Source organism: Macaca mulatta, chromosome 5 (assembly GCF_049350105.2).
Source record: "Macaca mulatta isolate MMU2019108-1 chromosome 5, T2T-MMU8v2.0, whole genome shotgun sequence".
NCBI lineage: Eukaryota > Metazoa > Chordata > Mammalia > Primates > Cercopithecidae > Macaca > Macaca mulatta.
In genome coordinates this window covers 59,711,549-59,727,943 of record NC_133410.1, presented here as the reverse complement: position 1 = coordinate 59,727,943, position 16,395 = coordinate 59,711,549, and the positions used below count along the sequence as shown (strand labels likewise).

At 40.9% G+C, this 16,395-nt stretch overlaps 1 protein-coding gene across 1 annotated transcript; it reads right to left on the bottom strand.

The window, feature by feature from the left end:
• Nucleotides 1-3,180: 3,180 nt before the first annotated feature.
• LOC701946 (C-X-C motif chemokine 5) lies at nucleotides 3,181-4,122 on the bottom strand. The gene is made up of 4 exons (XM_001092000.4): nucleotides 4,014-4,122; nucleotides 3,754-3,886; nucleotides 3,560-3,643; nucleotides 3,181-3,199 (listed from the first exon to the last, which is right to left on the bottom strand). The coding sequence occupies exons 1-4, from the start codon at nucleotides 4,120-4,122 to the stop codon at nucleotides 3,181-3,183; spliced, it is 345 nt and encodes a 114-aa protein (XP_001092000.4).
• Nucleotides 4,123-16,395: the final 12,273 nt, after the last annotated feature.

Here is a 16,395-nt window from a genome sequence, read left to right as displayed (position 1 = left end):
TGGTAAAAGTGAGGGGAGGTATTATAGATTGAGAGGATTGTGCATGCCAAACCCCTTGTTGGACTACTGCTGGACAAGGAGAAAAGAGGGTAAACAAGTTATAATTTAATTAAAACCAAGCACGGTGACTCTTGTCTGTGATCCCAGTACTTTGGAGGCTGAGGTGGGCCGATGACCTGAGGTCAGGATTTCAAGATCACCCTGGCCAACATGGTGAAATCCTGTCTACAAAAATACAAAAATTAGCCGGCATGCTGGTAGGTGCCTGTGCTCCCACGTACTCAGTAGGCTAAGGTGGGAGAGTCACTTGAACCTGGGAGGTGGAAGTTGCAGTGAGCTGAGGTCATGCCATTGACCTGCAGCCTGGGCATCAGAGCAAGACTCAGTCTCAAAAAACAAACAAACAAACAACAAGAAAAACACCTATTATGAGCCAGGTTATTGAATTTAGAACAGTATCTGACAGCCTGAAGATCAGGATAACTTGTTAATTCATTAAGTCCTGCATTAATGCTACACTGGGGATGCAGAGGTAGATATAATATGGTTAATGCTCTGGGAGAGCTAGAGTGGATGAAGAAACCTATAAATAAGTAAGAGCAATGCAGTATTTTTGTTGTAATTCAGATAATGAGATGTTATGGGAACATCAAGTTGGAAGCCATGAGGTCTACCAAGGAAAACACAAAGGAGGTATTACTTGAACTGAGTTATTAAGGATGAGTAAGCCTCCTCTTATATGCAGGTAGTGGCCCTAGCAAATGCAAAGTCACGGGCCTAGGAAAGAACATGCCCAGTTAGGGAACTGAACACCTGACTGTAGTGAATTTGAGGGACAAGGGAAGTTGAAGTGCTGATCAAGAGTGGGATGAGACAGAAAGAACATCATCTGTCATACTTAGAAACCTCTGTTTTATTTCTAGGAAACAATTTAGATAGGGAATAATTTAGAGAAGAAAATCTTTGTGTTTTCCAAAGACCCTAGAGGCCATTGGGGCTGTGAAGGAATAACTGGAAGGGAACTGAGCTTGGAGAAAGGTTGAACCAAAGCAATGGTGTTGGGGAACGACGGCCTTCTCTGCCAGGCACAGAGGAGCAGAGTTAGTGTTTTAAATTATATAGAACTAAAGATAAGTAAAATGTATTGTAACAGTATAGGAAGGAGAAACAATAAAAGTGAAGTTTACAAATGTTTTAATGCTTATTCAAAGGACAAAATAAAGACTATGAACCAATGAGACACATAATAAAAAAGTACAATTTTAGTTTAGTGAATGTAATACATATGTAATTCGTCATAACAAAATGATCAAAACCTTTAAAAGATACACAACAGACATCTAAAAATCTTAGCAATGCTAAATATATAATAAGTATATATTATATATAAGTATATAATATATAAATACAAACACTTTTTACCAAGAAATGTTTTATTTTTCTTGCAGTAGCTTTGTTAATTGCACAAAATTATTATGTTTTGTTTTTGCCATTTAAGTGTTATCACACAATGCTATTCCGAAAGACAAATGTTCATTAAAAGCAAAGCAAAAATAGAAATTCACATCCATTAATTATACCTAGATTTGTCATTTAAAGGTTTAAAGGAAAAAAGGGAGGAGCTTTCCTTCAAGAGTTTTCACAAGGGTCACATTTTCTCCTTAAAAGGGAAAGATTTGCAAACAAAGGTGAAATAGCTTAAACAGAAATATTTATAAAAAGAAACTTTACAGCATTGTCAAGGATATTAAAACTACATTGACTAACCGGTTTCATTACAGCATCTTCCCCCACCCCACCCTCAGTATGTCCCACCAGGACTAGAGCAGGCTTTGCATTCAGACAGATATGCTTCAAAATCCCAGTGAAATGAACTGTGCTAAAAACCCGACCAGCATCTTCCCTGCCCTCCCCGCTGGTCTTCTGCAATCCTCTAACCCAGGTTCTACTCTGTGAAAGGGGCCGAAGCTGTGAGTGAGGAGGGACTGTGCCCCAGTGTGGCCACCTTATATATAATTTTGTATTCCACCATAAATGCTGGCCTTCTGCAAATTATGATTTTGGAAAATCTAGCCCATGCAGAGGGATATAAAATGGACATCCCTTGGACGACTTCTCCTTGTTTTTTTTTTCAACATTCCAAGCCCTCTCTAGTCCCCTGTCCAAAGAGAAATGCTAGGAACTCGAGGATGTCACTATGTATTTTAAAAACTAAATGGTAAATTTATATTCAAATGTTTGAACAAGTTTCCAAAATTTTCAGCGTACAAATCATTGTTAAGTTTGCCTTTGCTTTAAAACCTGAAAGAATACAATTCAATGTAAAGTAGCAGTCAGGAATGTGCCTGTTTTCTAGCTTCTTCATCTATATAAAATATATATTTAGTTACCAGAATTATAGTATTCCTAATAAAATCATTAATAAATAGCATGTAAAATCAAAGTTTAGAAGTAAATGGTGGCAGTTTGCTCTACTAAGAAGATAAAGAATGTCTAAAATTATAGGACAATATTAGCCCCTATAGAACTTAAACTTTTAGAAATTCTGAATAAGGAAATATATTCTACATAGATAAGGTGCGATACACTCAGCTTTCTAAAACAAAATAATTAAATAGTATCCCACGATCAAGAGTAAGGAAATTCTCTGACAAGAAACATTAAAATATTTCCTATTTCTTAAAAAGGTGAAGATAACAGTGTATCTCCATCGAAGAATTCTTATGAAACATCATTTCCATATTAAATCCACAGCCTTCTCAGTTAATACCTTAAGGAATATTTCTTGGAGATATAATAGTCACCTTCAATTCAAGACACTGTGATTCAAGACACCTTCAATTTCAAGACACAATTCAAGACACAACCAGTGATTCTTGGCTCACAGAATAGTCAGTTGCCAAAACCTTCAATAGCATAGCAGATAAAATAACAGCAAATAGCAGAGGTACTATGCTAAACACTTCATTAGCTGAGCTGAAAGCTTAAGGGGCAAACATGGGTTTTCCTCACACTCTTCAAAGTGAGGAATCCAGGAAGAAAGCTAACTACTGGAAAAACAAATACACAAACAAACAACAACAAAATCCTTCCTTCTTGTCTTCCCTGGGTCCAGAGACCTGCAGAAAACTGCTCTGCTGAAGACTGGGAAACGTTTCCATGCCTACTCATTTCTCTTCATCAGTTGTCCTTGTTTTCACTGTTGAGAAAAAGGTTATATTAGTTTAACCATTTTTCGCACTCCTTTCTGCTCCACCCTGGTGTCAACACTCAGCGTTTGTAATGCTTGGTAAAAAAGGAGTATACAAAAATCAATACAAGCAATGGGGAAACACAAAGCATAACTAGCTACAAGCTGTGTGTAATTGCTCAAGTAATTACATGTAAGATTGGTAATAAAGATTATCCCAGGACAATCCAGAAAAATGTTCCCAATTTAACAACCTTTTAATTCTAAGCGTGAAAAGTTACTTAAATAGTACAGAGAGTAAAGACCTTGTGAAGTCTATGGTCTCCCTAGATGAGATTTAAAAACCACAAAGATCAAAGTGACAAGTACCCGTCCAAAATTTTCTGGATAACTTTCTTTAGAAAAGGGGCTTGTGGATCGAGACAAACTTCCGTCCCGTTCTTCAGGGAGGCTCTGAAGGAAAGAAAAGGAAGATACACTCATGAGATAGCAAGGTTGAACACCCAGGCTGCGGGACTTCCCTCTTGTTAAGGTCACAGTGGACAGAGCAGCACAGAACTTACACCACTTCCACCTCGGAGCACTGCGGGCCTATGGCGAACACCTGCAGATTACTGATCATTTGGGGTTGAACTCCCTGCGTGGTCTGTAAACAACTGCAACGCAGCTCTCTCAACGCAGCAGCGACAGGACCAGCTGGGGAAGAAAGAGAGAAACCTTTATAGGGCAGGTTGCTTGGTGAGTTCCCTGGAAGGCAGCTGCCCCGCAGAGGCTGGGATGCACCGCTGTACTCCAGTGCGTCCCCTGTGCCAGGCGCTCTCACCTGGGCTGAGGGGCCCTGGCGGCGTCAGCAGCAGCAGCAGCGCGAGCAGGGAGCACAAAGAGCCCAAAGGACCCGGGACACGGGCCGCGCGGCTGGACAGGAGGCTCATAGTGGTCTAGAGAGCTCTGCGAGCAGTCGCGGGTTCTTGAACTGAGTGGAGGAGCAGAGATTGGAGGATCCCAAGCACTGAGGCTTCCTAGTGTCTTTTGCACTCCTTTTATAACATTCATCTCTCCCCACTGACAGGAAACTCAAGCTTTGAGATGCTGGGGAAATTCCCTGAATTCAGGGGGCAGTGTGGAAAGAAGAGGTTGGGGGAGGGGGGCTGACAGTGGGGAGGGTGGCCTGGAGGAGCTGCGGGCACCTCTACCTAGAGGGACATTCTGGACCTGCTCCGTGGTGGAGGGAGCTGTGACTCCAGCCAGAAGGGAGCAGTGATTCAGCAGGGCCTCAAGCCCTGGGCCTGAGGGGGCTAGGGTTGCTGGCGTTTCTGAGGTAGGCAGCCCTCTGGGAGATGCTGCTCCTCTCCTTCTAGAGAGAAAAGGTGGAACCAAAGTAGCAGGAGCCTTGATTTGAGAAAAATTTCTCAAAGTCAGTTTTTCTAATTATTATTACTATTAATCCAGGAAATATTATGCATGTTTGAATTGCTCTAAATTGAAAGTCCTTCTTGTCTTCCTGGCAAGCAGGTCATTCTAGCTTTCTTGAATGACTTTATAATTCCCTGGACTTCAGCCAGGATTGGAAGCCAAGATAACATGATAACAAGAGACCCTTGTCTCTTGCCACTTGAAGTCAGTGGCCTGAAAGGACCACCACTGAATTTTGTTGACTCCCCCACAGATCACCTTCTTTGGTGAGTAAGTCTGCTTACTGAGAATTCTGTACTTGTAGTATAGCAAGTATATGTGTGTCCAGGTGGTTAAGCAAAAATCTTCCAAAATCACCCAGCAAATTGCCATGGAAGATACCTTGCTGTTGGCAGTTGCTATGCTATTGAATTGGAAGAGGTTTTGGTCTACTTGGGGCTGAGGTGTAGCATGGTGAGCACAGGTTAAAGCTTGCTAGGGATCCCAGGCCTGCCCCAGCTCTGGACCCACCCCCAGGTGTGTATTTGACACCATTTGGAGATGCTGTGGGAGGCCGAGGAGTTTGAGAGGCTCTTGTGAAAGCTTCTTGTATGGGTTTGCATCAATTTGGCAGCACAACAGCACCCAGTCTGTTTTCCCTCAAACAACTTCATTGGGGGGTAATGCTCCCCACAGCCTTCTGGATCTCTCGAGTTTCATGATTACTGGTGATCAAGGCTGTTCCCACAGGCCTACTCTAGTCCCCAGTGAGCCCTGCACTGCTGCCTGAAATTGAAGGGTGAAGTAACTTCCAGCTTCCTCTCCCTCTCTCCTTCTGTTATCTGTGGAGCAGTTAAAGCACTGAAGGTTTAAGGGTCTTCCACTGTCTCGCTCCATGCAGGAATGCCTATTGCATAGGAATGACACATCGGCTTTCTTTCACGGAAATCGAACTCAATCCTCTTCTGGCTGGTTCTCAAAACCCTTGCCCTTATGGCAGAGCAAAGATAATCAGTAAACATGATTGCAATGAGAAACAAGTCATGAAACACAACTCTTTCCCTTGTCTCCTATGATTCTGGTAATTTTTTTAACTCCCCCATCCATCATCTCCATTGGTGAGGAAGAAAGAGGTGTCATAGACCTTTCCAACTTTTATTCTGGAAGGAAACTTCAGAAATTCACTAGCTGAGTAAGGTTGGGTGATATGGGCCTTACTCTGTGGGAAACTAAATGAGAAGTCCTCACAGCTTCCTAACATCATCAGCATCATACCTGACTCGGCAAATGGAATTCTTCATTTTTCTGGGGAGTGGCGATCTGTAGAAAACAGCCTGCAGATTTAGTATATTGACATTTTAGAGATTAGAGTGTATCTAACGACAAAAGTTAAGCCTTGGTGAAGTGATAAGACTTCAAAAAATCTTGGGCAATTAAATTCAACTTAACCACAGGGAATAAACCATAATATAAGGCTTTGCTTAAAAAAAAAAAAAAGTTTGATTACATAGGTTATTGACTTTTAAACTCTGTGTGTGTGTGTGTTTGTGTGTGTGCTTGGGTTAGTTCTAAATAAACTATTTTAAACATAAGTGAACATATGAATTTGTTTTTTGGCACCAAATGGTGAAATCTGAGATGGATCATGAGACAAGATTGCCAATTCCTCCTGACGGTCTTATAAATGTATATATCTCACCTGGTTTGCACTCTGAATCAATTCACTGTAGCTTATTTATGGAACACAAGAAGAAAAACAATACTTCTTTAGCTGACCAGCAGGTGATAGAAAGTCCCCACTAGAAGTGGGCTGTTGGGTTGCCCAACCTAATCAGGAAGCAATATGTCACTTAAACTGGCTTCCCATGGAAATCACTCTGGCCCACTGCCCATGTCTGGCTCCTATATAGGCATCTTGGATGTTGGCTTTGTACTAACGTGAATGGTCCAAAGGTCCTCTGAGGTTGAGTATGACAGCACCAAGAACCACTGAAGACACAGCACTGTAACAGTAGTTGCTTCTTTATCACCAGTTTAAACAAAAACCATTTTTCTTACCTGCACTGTATCCATGTGGTAGAAAAGAACTCTGTTATTTTTGTTCCCAACTAAAATAGAACAATTCATCCAATGATATCAGCATCCTGATAGCCTGAAGGCTTAACTGTCTGTCTAAAGCAGTCCTATTTTGGTCATTATACCACAGTATAACGTAATATAAACTAATACAGTATAAATGATTTTTGCCTTCTGAAACACTTTCATGTTCATTATTGCTTGAGCCTCACATTGATTCTTAGAGAAGAGAAATTTTCTTCCCATTTTGCAGCTAGGCAAAGTAAGTAGAGCATGAGTTAAGTAGTAGAAAATCCAGCACTGGCAGTCAAGCACCAGAGAATCTGCCCCAGTAATTTTTAATGGTTTCCAGATTACAAACCACTTTCTTCACAGTTGCTGGCAAATAACCCCCAGTGTCTTGCCACAATCTGGCTAACCATTTTATTGTGTTTCCCAACAACCATATTTTAAGCTGTTGAGATCCTCAATCCTTCCACTCCTGTGTTTGAGATTGCAGTAATATCAAGGGTCCTAGAGGCTTCCAAGTTATCCCACCTGAAACCGTCCTCTGCTTTCTAAATCCCTCACTGTCTTCCAGGTAGATTCAAAGTCCTTTCTTCTTTGAAAAGGCTTATTGTGGCAAAGTCATTTGTAGGGTATTCCTTCCACCTTTGCTCTTTGAACATCTAGTGTACTTGTAATAACTACCTCATGAGGCAGAGTTTAATTGTTCCTTAATTTTGCCTTTGTCTTCCTCAAGTCAACTATAAACCCCTTAAATCAGTGGTGATGTCATGCATTTCTCACATAACCTCCCATAATTTCTTAGTATAGCAGTTCGCAGTCTGTGAATCCAGCCATTAATAGCTAAGTTTTTGCAATTTGGGTTGTTAAACCTCTGTGATTCTCCTTGTAATACACCAATCTTGCCAGTTAAAAAACCAAACGGATACTATAGATTTGGTCAAGAACTTCGAGCTTTCAATGAGGCTGTCATTCCCATACATCCTATAGTGCCAATCCCTATATGCTGTTAGCCTGGATCCCATCCCTAGGGATGCCAATTAGTTTACAGTCTTAGATCTTAAAGATGTCTTTGTTTGTTTGTTTGTTTTGCATTGCAGTACTCCCTGATTCACAATTCATCTTCGCTTTTGAATGGACTGATCCTGACAGTCATTTGATTTATCAATGAACTTGGACAGTTCTTCCCCAGGTATTTAGGGGCAGCCCTTATCTGTTTGGAAATGCATTGGCTAGAGAATTAAGGATGTTACACTTAAATAAGGGCATCATTATCCAATATGTGCATGATGTGTTGGTTGCTAGCCCAACCGAAGGAAGCTTGGACGAAAATACCTTTAAGTTGCTAAATTTTCTGTGAGCTAATGGGTATAGGGTCTTACAACATAGGGCCCAGATTTCAACTCAAGAGGCTAAATACTTAGGATATTTTCTAACCCCTGGCACCCAGGCAATAGTACCGGAACAAAAAGAAGCTCTCTTGGGCATTCCATAACCCCAAACTAGAAAGCAGCTGCGGGCTTTTCTAGGGGTGTCAGGATTGGAGTGTATGGTCAAGCCTTTATATGATGCCCTGAAAGGAGTGAATGTAGATTCTTTAGAATGGAATAACAATTGTAAACAAGTTTTTAATGCTTTCAAGGAAAAATTGGGATCAGCTCCAGTCCTAGGGATCCCTAATCTTGATAAGCCATTTTTCCTTTAAGTGGCTAAGAAACAAGGAACCACCCTGGGTGTCCTTATCCAGAAACTGGGAGATATCTGAGAACCAGTGATATATTTTTTTTAAAACAATTAGACCATGTCATTTCAGGATGACCTGAATGCCTCAGGGCAGTTGCAGCAACTGCTCTTTTAGGAGACGAAGTCAATAAAATGGCTTTAGGACAACATCTGGAGGTTTTAACCCCACACCAAGTACAAGGAGTCCTAGAAGCTAAAGGACACCAGTAGATGAAAGGAAATACTTATTTATATATCAGGCTTTGTTGCTAAACATTCCTCACGTAACCCTTAAGATATGCTAGACTTTAAATCCAGCTACCTATCTGCCTGAACCCACCGGCACCCTATATCATTCTTGTATACAAGTAATGGAGCAAGTTTATTCTTGCTGGCCGGATTTAAAGGATGAGCCCCTAGATAATCCTGAAGTAGAATGTTCTATAGATGGAAGTAGCTTTGTGCTCGAGGGACACTGAAAAGCTGGGTATGCCGTTGTCAATCAACACAAAGTAATTAAGTCTCAGGCCTCACCAACTTCTACCTCAGCTCAAAAGGCAGAATTAATAGCTCTTGCTAATAGCCCTGCAATTATTAATAGCTCATATTAATAGCCCTGCATTTGGGAAATGACTTAATAATTAATATTTGTACTGTTTCTATGTATGCCGTTCTGGTGCTTCATGCTTGTGGAAGGAATGGAGACTCCTAACTGCTAGGGGTTCCCCTAAGAAACATCACTTAAACATTTTAAATCTATTAGATGCTGTTTTGCTGACCAAGGAAGTAGCTATAATCCACTGCAGAGGGCATCAAAAAGGAGACTCTAGTGTGGCTAAAGGAAACTCCTTTGCAGATGCAGGAGCTAAGGCAGCTGCATTAAAGCAGCCAGTTGGACTTGTAGGCATGTTAGTGCCCTCTGTCCTGGTAATGACAGAACCAAGCTATACTAAAGAGGAATAAGAATGGGCTAAGGTCAGGGTTTAATTCAAGATCCTTCTGGATGACTTATCAATGACAACAAATTATTGATGCCAGGTGCTAATCAGTGGAAAATAGTTAAGCATTTGCATGACTCTATTCATTTGGGATGAGATTCCTTGTTTCAATTAAGGTCTGTCTTTCTCTCTCTCTTTTTTTTTTTTTTTTTTTTTTTTTTGGACAGAGTTTCACTCTTGTTGCCCAGGCTATAGTGCAATGGCACAATCTTGGCTCACCACAACCTCCACCTCCCGGGTTCAAGTTATTCTCCTCCCTCAGCCTCCCGAGTAGCTGGGATTACAGGCATGCGCCACCACATCTGGCTAATTTTGTGTTTTTAGTAGAGACAGGGTTTCTCTGTGTTGGTCAGGCTGGTCTCAAACTCCTGACCTCAGGTGATCCATGTGCCTCACTCTCCCAAAGTGCTAGGATTACAGGCATGAACCACCGTGCCCAGCCAATGTCTCATCTTTTTATAGGAAAAGGCTTACTTACTTAGAACAGTAAAGCAGGTAACTCAGTCCCGTGAACTCTGTGCCCGGAATAATCCAAATAACCAGTCTTTTCCTTCTCCTTTAGTAAGGCCTGTTCAGCATAGTGGAATGTATGCCAGTGAAGATTGACTAGTAGATTATGCTCAGATGTCCCTATGCAAAGGGTTTAAATATTTATTAGTATTCATCAGTCCTTTACTGGTTGGACTGAGGCTTTTCTTACCTGGTCTGAAAATACAAGATTTCTAACCTCCTATGAAAGGCAATAATTCCTAGATTTAGGCTGCCTAAGAGCTTGCAAAACAATAATGGCTTATCTTTCACAGTGACAATTACCCAAAACATATCTTCGACCCTAGGAAGTAAGTACCTCCTTCATTTAGTATGGATGCCACAGTGTTCAGGAAAATTAGAAAGAGCTAATCAAACTCTAAAAAGTACTATGCCAGGAAACATCAGAAACCTGACTATCTATATTGCCTGTAGCCTTGTTATGGGTTCAAGCTGTTCTCAAGAGAAATCTATAGTGCGACACTTTTGAAATGACGTATGGAAAGCCTTTCTTAACTACAGACTTCCTGTTAGACATAGATACTTTCAACTACAAAATTTTGTAATCAACTTAGGACAAATGCAAAAGGCGCTCCTTGAATATAGAAATCAAAGACTCCCTTCCCCTACTAGGGAAAGATAATATTGTTACAACCCAGCCAGGAGACTGGGTCCTATTAAAAACTTGGAAGGAAGGATCCCCAGCAGATCAACTTTCCTCCAAAATGAAAGGGATCCTATCAAGTTCTCCTTAGTACCCCAACTGCAGTTAAACTTCTAGGAATGAACAGCTGGGTTCACTTATCTCGAATGAAACCTGTCTCTTACAAGGTCCCACAGAACAAAAAAGACTGATCCCACTTATTCCTGTGGACCAACTCATGACCTCCAGCTCCTGTTCAGAAACAAAAGGGATGGGTAACATAAAGATATGGATTGGCATTCTAGTTTTGGGTATAAGCTGGAATCACACAAAGAGTAACTTCTTTGCTAAGTGGGCAGACTGTAGCCTCTCTACATAATCCAACAAACTGTTGGGTATGTAGAGAATTGTCATTTTCCTTCACTTCCAGGTTGCCCTGGCATATTCAACCAGCAAACCTAAGTTTATGGGGATTTTATTATTATTGGGAAACTGAGCATTACACATATCATCCCTCTTTTCTCGTGTACCATAGCCACACAGGCCTTAGCCCCTTCCTCTCTTATGGAGAGACAAGAAGGCACCTTTTTCATCTAATTAGGAAACAGTGAAACGGCACCTTGACTTTTGGTTATACTGTACACAATAGACTTGGGTGGATGACAGTTGTTCAAGCACAGGTATCAGGCAAAACACCTCTATGTTTTGAAAGGTGCAATAATAGTCACCACCTGACTGAAACCCATGATATGGGATGGTTGCCACCTCAACAATGTAATCAGACCCTTCTTTCAACAGACCAAATGTGGGTAGGATGGCAACACAGTTTGCAAAAAATGGATGCCCACCCTTCCCCTTGGGGATGGTTACGTGCTTATGGAACTCACGACTGGTTGTATTTACTTTATAATTGGACTTGAAGGTGTACATGGAGTTGTCCTTATCTCCTGGGACTTATCCTCACCAAATTGGACTCTCTCCCGTCTAACTGGGAAACTGTAAAGGCTCACTATACGGCAACAAAAACAGGCTTCTTGGTGGTTCTACCTGCTGGCTAGGTTTTCCCCACAGGCAGCCATAATCAATACCAAGTTACAAGTTAAAGCCTTAGCCAAGCACATGGCTGCAGCTTTCAATAATACACGCCATGTCCTTACCCTCCTAACTGAGGAAACTTCTCAGATTAGGCAGGTGGCCTTACAAAACCATGCGACTTTGAACATTTTAACAGCAGTCCTGGGGGAACTTGTGCTTTGATCAAAACCGAATTTTGGACTGGGTGTGGTGGCTCATGCCTGTAATCCCAGTACTTTGGGAGGTCATGGTAGGCGGATCACCTGAGGTCGGGAGTTTGAGGCCAGCCTGACCAACATGGAGAAACCCCATCTCTACTAAAAATACAAAATTAGCCAGGCACGATAGCACATGCCTGTAATCCCAGCTACTTGGGAAGCTGAGGCAGGAAACTTGCTTGAACCCAGAAGGCGGAGTTTGTGGTGAGTCAAGATCACGCCATTGCATTCCAGCCTGGGCAAGAAGAGTGAAACTCCGTCTCAAACAAACAAATAAAAAACGAATGGTGTGTGTGTGTATCAGACTATTCACATAATATTGCTAGGGCTATGAAAACTCTAGACACTCATATCTCTGCCACTGATGCACTGTCAGTTGACCCTATATCAACTTGGTTCCAACCACTACCCAGTTCTTGGAAGCCTTCCTGTTTAGTTTACTTAGGATGATTTTACTTATTTTGCTTTGCTGTTGTGGAATATTTTGCAATTGTACTCTTTGTGTGGGAAAGCAAGACTAGCTTACTCAATGCTTTCTTAAGTTGGACACATTGATTTTCCGGATTTCTCCTTTTGCTGGGACTCATTTATGAACCTTCACCATACCGATGCTTTCTGACTGAGTTCCTCTCTAACTTGAATACAAGAGATTCTAACAGTTAGGCAGGAATATCATCGTCCCTGTTCAGCCTAAGGAAGTTACAAAAGACTAATCTTTGTCTATCTGCCACCCTTAGGATTAAGGGTCTTCTTGTAAAGGAAGTGGGGAAATATGTCAGAGGCATTCAAACTAGAGTGACTGCATCTTAAGTGAGGGCTAAGAAAACGTAAGACTGGGACTTGCTGGGCTGCATTCCCAGAAAGTTAAGTATTCCTAGCCTCTAGAAGTTTACAGTTAAGGGAACAGATTGATAACATGTACTAAACAGACCCAGGCTTAGGAGTTTCCTGATATCCCAATATCTAGAGAACAGAAGCATTCCTAATTTTGCTTTAAAGATACTAATATCAATTCTTGCAAAACGTAGTAATTAAAAAAATTAAACCTTCGTCACAAACTCTTGTAGCAGAACACATCTCCTCTTGATCTTTTTTTATCTTATACATAAACAAGCATCGTACCTAGGGTGAACACGTTCCTCCTCTTACTTTCAGGAACGTCCTACTTTGTCTATGGAGTAGCTGTTCTTTCACCACTTTACTTTCTTAACAAACTTACTTTCGCTTTGCACTGTTGACTCACCCTGAATTCTTTCTGCTTGAGATCCAAGAACCCTCATTTAAGGTCTAAACTGGGACTCCTTTCTGGTAACATCTTTCTGGCAACCATGAAAGGAAAATACTGAGGAGACCCCCAACCCAAAGGAAATAAACTGAAGTACCAATTAGCTGACTTTGGTTAAGTGGTTGGGTACCCGGGTAAAGGATGGGATTGGGTTAGAGGCCCAACTTAGGGGAGTTAGAGTCTCCCCTGACAGAGAGAGTTAAAGTCCCCTTTTAATAAAAGGCAAGGACACTTGACCGAACCTGGGTTCCAGGCCTAACTTTGGAAGGTTAGAGTCCTTCCTAAGATTTATGGGGTTAGAGGGCCCTCTCAGCAAAGTTCCTCTTGGCTAAGAAGAGGTTTGGCGCCAGGGGATGTTAGCTGCTATGCTGTGTGTATTTATCTGCCTTGCCTCTTTGCTACATGAATCAATTTTTTGGTCACTATCTCTGCTTCACTGTTATTTTCAGGAGATTTCATTTAATTGGTCTTAAGAGATTTTGACTTTCTGTTCCCCTATATGTCTCCTGATTTACATCCGTTTGCTTGTGAAACATTGGGAACAAAAACACTGAAGGTTCCATCTCTAAAATTGCTGATGGAGGTTTGGCATTTAAGCAATAAGATTACATAGATGTGACTGTGTTTTGTTTCTTAATAAACTTGCTTTGGTTTTGCACTGTGGGCTTGCTCTGAACTCTTGTGTGAGGTCCAAAAACCCTCTGTTGGGTCTGGATCCGGACTTTTTTCCGGTAACACATTGGTCAGGAAACTTCAGTCACTGTGGTCATTGCTGTTTCCTGCTGACAGCCTCTCAAAACTGTGATGTATCATGTAGTAGTATTCCCCTACTTCCTTCACCCTGTGACCACCACCTCAAACTGGCTTGTGTCCCACTTTGTGCCATAACACTTTCTACAGGAGACTGCCTGGTACTTGCAACTTCTCAGCAATTTGGTGTGAAAAACACAATTTTTATATCTACTTGATCTAAGATGGAGACCCAGACAATGTCCATGGAGTTGGTCTTAGGACCATGTTTCCAAAGCCTCCATAACATTTAATTCCTGCAATCCTTCAGAAGGCTCATTCCATTGTTATCCTCATCCTATAGAAGGGGAAATGAGGTTGAGTGAAGTAAAGAAACTTGCCCAAGATCACAGTGACAGAGCTGGAATTTACTCCAAAGTCAATCTGATCCTTTGAAACTTGTCTTTAATCACTATGTAAATAAAAGCATCTCTTTTATTCTTTTCATGTTCCCTGTTCTATATTAGCAAGAGCTAAGTAGCCAGTACAGCAAGCTCCAATGTTAGAGGGTGAGGACTTTGTCTAGGTTTAAGGAGTGGTTTTATTGAACCCTTGGGTGCCACTTGTAAACATTTTCCAGTGTCCTCTAACTTGGGGTTAGGGAGTGAGGACTACCATTTATGCAGCTTCTCTAATGGATTGCATTTTTTGCTTATGTATAGTTTACAAATATTCTTCTTTCTCATCTCATTTATAATTAACTCACAACCTTGGAATTATTAAGAGATTATTGTTTTAACCTTTTTAGCTGTGAGAAAAGCTCACAGAGGTTGTTTCTTGCTACTTAAAGGTTGTTCCCTTATTTACCCAGCTACTTAGGACAGAACTTGATCTCAAGTCCCGAGGCTGCCAGCCTCACCTTCTTGCCTGTGCTAGAGGCAGTTACCCAGGGTTAAGAATACCTGAATGAGTCCTGAATCAGAGACAAGTAGATACCTCATGCATGCACCATTGTGCTTCCTTTTCAGGTTGGGAGTATGGTTTCTTTTAGATTATTGAGGTCTTTCTTCTTTTTTTTTTTTTGGGGAATGAGTTTATTTATTTATTTATTTTATTATACTTTAAGTTCTAGGGTACATGTGCATAACGTGCAGGTTTGTTACATATGTATACTTGTGCCATGTTGCTGTGCTGCACCCATCAACTCGTCAGCACCCAACTACTTTTTGACATGACAATTGTGTTGCTGTCCTGAAAACCTGGCGTGCTGCTGTCATCCTGGGGCAGCACTGAATACAGAGTTCCCCAGAGGGCAAACGCTCTATGAGGTCCCGTCAAAATTCCACTAGGAAGGATGCAGACTAATGCAGTTAAATCTTAAAAGCATTACATTTGGTATATTGCTATAAAGGATTGAAACAACATTAAACTTAGTGCTAGTTACTTCTATCTGAAGGTTAGAACTTTGAGTCCAAAGTTCAATTAGAAGCTTCCACAGGTTAAGTAGTCAGCCACTCACTTTTTATGCTTCTGTTATGACACAAACTACTTGAGTTTTGAAAAACAAAATATTTTAGCCACCATTTTATTTACAACTTCATTAAGTTGTCAACAATTATATAAAAGATTATTTAGCAAGAGCAAACAAATGAGATCCCTTGTTAAGATAACTACAAGAATTTAATTTTTTTTTAAGTGAAAGCATGTTTATTAAGAAAGTAAAGCAATAAAGAATGGCTATTCCATAGGCAAAGCAGCAGCCTGAGCTGCTGGTTGGATATTTTTGTGGTTATTTCTTGATTATATGAAGGGGTGGATTATTCATGAGTTTTCTAGGAAAGGGGTGGGCAATTTCCTAGAACTGAGGGTTCCTTTCCTTTTTAGACCATATAGGGTAACTTCCTGATGTTGCCATGGCATTTGTAAACTGTCAGGGGGCTGGTAAGATGTCTTTTAGCATATTAATGTATTATAATTAGTGTGTAATGACCAGTGAGGATGACAGAGGTCACTCTCCATCTTGGCTTTGGTGGGTTTCAGCTGGCTTCTTTACTATAAACTGTTTTATCAGCAAGGTCTTTATGACCTGTTTCTTGTGCCAATCTCCTATCTCATCCTGTGACTTCGAATGCCTAACCTACTGGGAATGCAGCCCAGTAAACCTCAACCTCATTTTACTCAGCCCCTATTCAAGATGGAGTTGCTCTGGTTAAAACATCTCTGACATATTTCTCCCCTCTGTATTTTTAAGGAGGTAAATTTGAGTAGTAAGGAATTTCTTGTAAAAATGGCAATATATATCAGTGATTCTCCCATCAGGGGCAAGACCATAGTTTGGTAAAGCACATTGTTTACTAGGTGAGAGCCAAGGGGAGTGACAGCAATCACCACATAAAATTAGGCATAATTCATTGTTTGATTTATGTGTATAGCAGATTGAAAGCCCAGAAAAAAAATTGAGAAATAAATATTGATGTAAATCATCAGATTTTTCAGCAAAGATAGTCCTTGTTTCCCCCAAAATAAAACAAACA

Coding starts and splice junctions, on each gene's coding strand:
- LOC701946 (XM_001092000.4), bottom strand. CDS start 4,122: ATGAGCCTCCTGTCCAGCCGCGCGGCCCGTGTCCCGGGTCCTTTGGGC. Junction 3,887..4,013: donor GCCAGGGCCCCTCAGCCCAG/GTGAGAGCGCCT, acceptor TTTCTTCCCCAG/CTGGTCCTGTCGCTGCTGCG. Junction 3,644..3,753: donor TGCTCCGAGGTGGAAGTGGT/GTAAGTTCTGTG, acceptor TCTTTCCTTCAG/AGCCTCCCTGAAGAACGGGA.